We start from the raw sequence: 7349 nt of genomic DNA, 5'->3' as shown, positions 1-7349 counted from the left end.
ATCTTCGTCTAACTCCCCATCTTTTTGAATAATAGATCCTAGATATCTGAAAAAATCTGACCCCTCAACAACATTCCCATCAAAAATAATACTCCCCGCCTCTGTCGATCTCAACCCCGCCACTTTAGTAATAGATCCTATCTTTTTGAATAATATATCCTAGATATCTACTATCCTCCTCCATAAGAAAATCAGGCTCAAAATATTTCTCAACTCTAGATCTCTTACTCCTTCTCGGTTCTATTGGTGGTTCACCAGATGTGTTAACATGGTTTGAGGAGCTACCATCATTATCCTCATGGGAAGAAGCATCAAAGATCAAGTTCTACCCCAAAGAAGGTTTCAAAGGAAAAAGGTCCACAAAAAAACAGCATCTCTAGATTCAATAATATTGCCATAAAAAACCGAACTCGCATCTTTGGTCATGAACCTATAGCCTGCACTATCAGAAGCATAACCCACAAAAATTGAGTCTATGATTTTAGGTCCTATTTTGTCTCTTTTAAAAGCAGGTAAGACAACTGTGCTAGATAACCCTAAACCTTTAAAAACCTCAAATTAGGTGGACAACCCTTCCAAATCTCTCATAAGGTGTCACATCAAGTTTTTTTATGAGGTACGCGGTTTAAAACATGACAGGCAGATAGGATAAGCTTCCTCCCACATAAAATCAGATAGCCCAGAAGATAGTAACATAGCATTCATCATATCCTTTAAAGTTCTATTTTTCCTTTCAGCTACACCATTTTGTTCGGGGGTATAAGGGGCTGAAAACTCATGTATGATACCATTTTTCTGACAAAATTCCACCAAAAAATCAGATTTGTATTCTCCACCATGATCAGATCTCACACGCTTAATCTTACTATGAAGTTGATTTTCAACCTCAGCTTTATAAATAGTAAACATATTCTCAGCCTCACTTTTATTCCTTAACAAATAAACCTTAGTATACCTTGAACAATCATCCACAAAAGTTATATAATATCTTTTACCTCCTTTACTTTCACAATTCTTATAATCAGCCAAGTCGGTGTGGATAAGTTGTAACAATTCAGTTTGCCTTTTGGTCACTTCCTTAAAAGATTTCTTAGAGTGCTTTGCTTCCACGCATACTTGACATTTATCCATGTCATAAGAATTCAAATTAGGCAACAAGTTCATTGTTTTCATGCGTTTAACGGATTTAGTGTTAACATGTCCAAGTCTAGAATGCCAAATATCAATGGACTCAACGATGTAGGCACAAGAAGTAGATGCATTGATTTCAACATCAAGAACAAACAGACCATAACTACAAAAAACCTTTGCCAACAAACTAACCATTCTTAGACATGACTAAATTATTAAACTCAAAAGTAAGTTTAACACCAGCCTTATTAAGTAAAGCACCATAAATCAAATTTCTACGCATACCAGGCACATAGAGCATATTTTCAAGAGCTAAAACTTTGCCAGAAGTGAGTTTCAGGTACACCTTACCAATGCCGAGGACTGGAACCTTGGTAGAGTTGCCAACATACACTACCTCTTTCTCATCAACATCTTTGAGCTCCTTGTAAAGATCCTTGTTGGTGCAAATATGGCGTGTAGCTCATGTGTCAACAATCCATTCCACCAAGCTTCCAACCAGATTAATTTCGGACACCTTTGCATCTATTATATCATCACCCTCACTTGAACCCTCGACAACATTGGCTTGTGGCTTGTTAGATTTGTAATTTTTGTAGCCACCATGTTGATTGTTGTCTTTCTTTTGGAACTTTCCGCCATGTGCATTATTGCGATTCCCTTGATTTTGTTGTCTTTCCTCATAAGCTTTCTTGGCCTTTCACTTGAAAGCGGGATGACCAGGCTTGTCACACAACCATCAATTTTCTGTCATTGTCTTCATTGATTTATCAACATTTTGTGGTTTGTTGTATTGATCATAGCTCCTCTTGTTTATACCTGTATTCAACAACATTAGCCTTAACGGTGTTAGTAACATTAGTTCTGGCTTGGTCCTGGCTCCTTGTGGCATCCTCAATCTTGATATGACCAATTAGCTCCTGCAACTTCATATCTTTCTTCTTATGCATCAGATGTTTCTTATACTCATCCCAACCAGGAGAAGGCAATTTTTCAATAAGAACATTAGCCTGTGCATATACTCGCACAACACCATCCCTTCACCAATAATTTCAGAAACCATATTTTCATACTCATCTATTTGATCCATTATAGGTTTACCATCAATAATCTGAAATTTTAACCATCTGGCTACTGCATATTTCTTAGTACCGAAATCATTAGTAACATACTTAGTTTCCAAAGCATCCCAAATTCCTATAGCGGTCTTAGTTTTGCAGTAGATGTCAAACAGATTATCGACCATATAGTGTAACATGACGCCTCTAACGGTCTTATTGTCTTTTGCAAATTTGGGATTGGATTTGACAATTTCAGACGAACTAGACTCTTCAGTGGATTGTGGTTCTTGAAAAAATACATAGTCAATCTCATATTGCGAGAAATAAAATAGAATTTTTTCAGACCATCTCCTATAATTTTTCCCATCTAAAAGTTTCATATCTTACTAAGGTCGGGGACAATTTTGTTTGGCATTGTGAAATGGTTGACAGGGGCATTAGGAGTAGCGGTAACAATTTCTCGATTGACATTGGTATCGTCAGAATTTTCGGATGGGTTTGTCATTGTTTAAAAACAAACAAAAATAATAATGTATAATAAAGATCAGAAAGTTCTATAACTGATTTAGATTGAAAAAAATATGAACTTAGCTGATCAGAAATACCCTTAATCGAGACGCCGTGTAAGACACTGCTCTAAATCAGTTAGACCCCCACATAGGCGCTCCTTGGGTTCCGTGGTCACCGATTCCAGGGTTAACGCCTCCTTCCGCACATTGTTGCACACTAAAGACGAAAGTGAGAACTCTTCTCAATATGACAGAATGTAATAGAAAAGAAAAAGAGAAGAAAATGTTATGCGTTTTTCTGTGTGTGTAAACTGTGGAAGGCGGAGGGTTTTTATAGCAGGAAGAAAGCTCCTCCAACCGTCAAAAAATAAAGGGCATTGATTTTGATAGTAATGGCCATAAAATCGGATAATGAATACGGAATTGATTGTGTAATAAAATCTCAACAGCTAGAAAAGAATCCGATGAAAAAGTTCAGACCAGTAGCAAAAAGAGGCCACACCCCGCCGCGAACGTGACAAACACGAGTCAAACGCTAGCGGCGGAGCGCGCGTAGGGAGACTATAGTCTATCCTCTATAGTCTAGTTAACACTTGTTAACCCACCTCATATATAAAGATAACATTCCCCCACAATTCTTCCAATGTGGGACAAATGTTATCACTCTTAAATTTTGGAGCAACTTCCAACTCCAACAAACTCGATGCACTTAATTTTCCTCTCGAAATATGGAATTTAAAGCACACATCATATGCAGCTAGACGATGATGATATGCAGTCCATAGAAATTAACATCAAACCCTACATATAATATACTCCGTGCATTATATAAATGTATGTTTAATGGTTTTTCTGACAGCTTAAGGCACACATCAATAACCTAATATGGAAAGATTCACACGAAAATAGGACCTATCAATACTATCCTCCTGAGAACTTACAGATGAGAGACGCGGAATAGTTACCCGCTCATGCAGTGTAATATGTTCAGTGCACAGGGGTGAAATGCAACTTACATAAACAATAGTCCCATTAAAGAGCGGAAGCAGAAGAATCCTTTTGAAGTATGCAGGTGTTTACTTTTTCCATTTCTTCAGAACACGATATATAAATATACACAGAAAATAATAATTTTCACTGATAAAAAAATACAGAACTCTACTATAGCTCTAACTACAATCTATCCTCAAGTTTTTGCACTATTAGCATGTCTTCCAAGAACAAAAAAAATAGCCAGAAGACACCGTCATCAGTTAACATCTGTAGAAACCAGACATTTTTGAATCAGAAGACACTCAGAAACAGTTGGACTTCCTACAATCCTAAATCTGCTAAATCCAGAAAAGCGTTTTCATCAACAGCGAGAGCATTCCAATCTTCTGGTCTACCAGGATTGAAGGAGTCCAGATCATAATCAGTCCCATACTGAAAATCAGCTAACAAATCCAAACAATTGAACATCTTCACATCCTGGTTAATCTCTTGAGATGGTAACTTGTTTGAGCTCGGCCATTGTAGCTCAGGAATTGGCTTTAAGTTCTCGGGAGTTTCTAGCTGTATGTGGTCGTTTTCAACTTTGGATATGAATCCAGCATAATCCAGGTTTCCTGCGTCTTGTGACCCGGAAACATCACAACCAAATTGGCCTCTATAATCAGTGTCACACACAGGTCCAGCATCAATTGCACCAAGTAACTCATTCACATCGAACATTTCATCAGGAGTATAATTCTGCAAGTAGTCATTAATGTCAATATCACCACTTTCGATCTGACAGGCCTCAGCCTGTGACTTTTTTTCAGACTCGGTATAATTCTCCAAGTAGTCATTTATGTCAATTTCACCACTTCTGATTTCAGGGACCTCAACCTTTGACTTCTTCTCAGAATCAGTAACCACCATAGATTCTCCATCACAAACCTCGGAACGCTCATCACCAGAATCCTTAGAATCCGCTTTCAAAACAGAAGTGTGGCGAACGTAGTTGGGCAAGTTCAATCGTGCAGATGAACCATACATAGCGCGAGCAGCCTCATCATAAGCCATTGCAGCATCAAGAGCAGTCGGGAAAGTACCTAGCCACAACCGACTCCCTCTTTTAGGCGCTCGAATCTCCGCCACCCATTTACCCCAAGTCCTCTGCCTAACACCCCGGTAGTTACACCTAGAATTATCAGGCCCACCTTTCCCCTTCATACATCCTTTCTTCGATCCCTTAGCTGGCGCCTTTCGAATAGGCTTGTCATCCACATTAACACCGCCGAGTACAGCATTGTTTTCTTTCCATTTAGCAATGGTGGCAGCCGCAGTGTAGGACCCATCACGCCTTCTTCGAGCTTTTGTCTTCCTGGTGCAATCGAATTGTAGAGAAGATGATGTAGAAACCGGGTTACTCATTCCGTTCTCGAAATCAAGATTGCTCGTCATCCTGTATAACACAGAAATTAAGAGAGTGAATAACAGATGCAAAAATCCTAATTCTCCTCCCAAATTAACTATTGTACAGCTAATCAAATTCCCCCAATTTTAAGAAATCATAATTCCCATAACCATCATGTACCCAGATTACTTTAATTTCATATTCATCCAAATTTCCCCCAAATTTTCAATCAATTACATCCAATTACTATCAGATATAAGAAACCCTAAATTAGAAACACAAAATTATAATCAAGATTCAAACAACGTTACGCAAATTCATCAATTAATACAAAACCCCCAAATCTCAAAACCTAATATTAATTGGATCAAGCAATTTTACCCCAATCTACAATTAATTGAAATCCCAAATCTCAAAACCCTAATAGTGATTGATTAAACCAAAACTACCCCAATATACAACTAATTAAAATCTCAAACCCTAACCCTACCATTAATTCAAGTTATCCAAACCCCCAAATTTCAAAACCCTAAATTACGAATTACAAATTACAAATTAACTGAACCCACAAAATAAAACACTATAATAAACTAATGAACTGGAAAAAATAACGGGAAAGTGAACAAACCTTTCGAAAATCAAATTCGACATACGCGAAACTCCGAAACTTCCAATTGAAACAATATTTTCAACTTAGTGATTAATTAATGGAGTAGTATAGTGTGTAATATGTATATATCTATTTTTGTGAATTTTAATTTTTTTTTTTTTGGGTTAATTTGTTTTGAGAAGAAAACGTGAGGAACAAGGAAATTTTGGCGGGAAGAGTAGAGAGAGCAGAGTAGTAAAAATAAGAGCAGAGTAACAGAAAAAAAAAGGATATGCCGCAACAAAGTGTGAAGGGTATATATAGCGAATAGCGTTGTATGTTGGATTATTTCAGCGCCGTTTTTTGATATTTTTATTGGTTAAGATGACGTGGGATAGACCGTTCAACTGATTTTAATAGCTCCTTTTGTTTGGATATTGCCTATGGGCACTAGCAGACCTGTTAAAATCTGACCCGATTCGAAAACCGATCGTAACCCGACCCGTAAATAACCCGGTGTTTTCAACCCGAACCCGAAAAATACCCGAACCCGTTTTGACCCGTAAATAGCGGGTCGAAACCCGACCTGCAACGGGTTAACCGTTGGGTTAAGGCAATATATCTTCCTTAAAATTGATAATGTCAAATAGGTATTGACTTATAAAATTTTAAGGAAAGATATGTATATATACGGAATGCCACGCTATCACCTTAAACCATATGTGTAACACCCCCATATACCAAGGAGCCTTAACAAGACATTCCCTAGCATATAAATGTGTCACCATCTCGGTTGCCCGAGGAAAGCAATCATCAAAAGTCGATAAAAGAACGTTTATAATCCCCCTACTACTAAGAGAATAAAACTTCTCTTAGTTTTCCCTCCAAAAGGAATCTAACTAAATAAGGTAACAAGTAAAAAAAATCATTATATTATTACCTTTTCAATTAATATATTTTTATAATTAAACTCTAATCTTTTAATTAAAATTCATATTTATGACTTTTTCATTAAAATCCATAATTTATTATGCAATTATTTTCATTTCCATAGATATTATACCTCATCAGTTACACTCTAAAATTACGCAAGCCTGCTTCATTAACATAATTATTGTCATCACTTACAACCTAAATTACGTAAATCTGTTTCTTACATTATCCTTCATCAGTTATACTCTAAATATGGTGTATATATTTTAAAGGACGGGAACCATTATTATGTGTTTTTTAATTAAAAATTAGTCTAATTATTCGTAAATCGTCTTTTTAAGTGCGTGATATAGTGTTTTTACCTGCTTTTGTCATAAGGTTTATACACGTTTTAATTAGATATTACATTTTTTACATCACTTAATTGTAATTTAATGTCATAAATTAGTTCTATGCAATGATATAGCATTATAGAGTTAATTTTTGTAGTAAAGTAAAAATGGTTTTAAGACAAAAATAACTTAACTTAAAGTGTCTTTTGATGGTAATAAACTTTCATTTTCTACCTTTTACTAAGATTATATTTGTACATTATAACAGTAAAGGTAGAGTTAATTTATGCAATTAATTTAATTAGAATATCTCTTTGTAAAACAAAACTAAAAAATATCGTGCTATAGCACGGGAATCTACACTAGTAACTTTACAAGTGATTGACCAAGCTACTGATATACATACTACAACTC

The 7349-nt window shown here is 36.2% G+C and overlaps 1 protein-coding gene across 1 annotated transcript; it reads right to left on the bottom strand.

The window, feature by feature from the left end:
* Positions 1-3792: 3792 nt before the first annotated feature.
* Positions 3793-5953, bottom strand: LOC141612321 (uncharacterized). Its single transcript, XM_074431063.1, has 2 exons — positions 5710-5953; positions 3793-5129 (listed from the first exon to the last, which is right to left on the bottom strand). The coding sequence occupies exons 1-2, from the start codon at positions 5730-5732 to the stop codon at positions 4016-4018; spliced, it is 1137 nt and encodes a 378-aa protein (XP_074287164.1). The 5' UTR covers positions 5733-5953; the 3' UTR covers positions 3793-4015.
* Between the last annotated feature and the right edge of the window lie 1396 nt (positions 5954-7349).

Source organism: Silene latifolia, chromosome 11 (assembly GCF_048544455.1).
Source record: "Silene latifolia isolate original U9 population chromosome 11, ASM4854445v1, whole genome shotgun sequence".
Taxonomy (NCBI): Eukaryota; Viridiplantae; Streptophyta; class Magnoliopsida; order Caryophyllales; family Caryophyllaceae; genus Silene; species Silene latifolia.
This window is presented reverse-complemented; position numbering and strand designations above follow the sequence as displayed.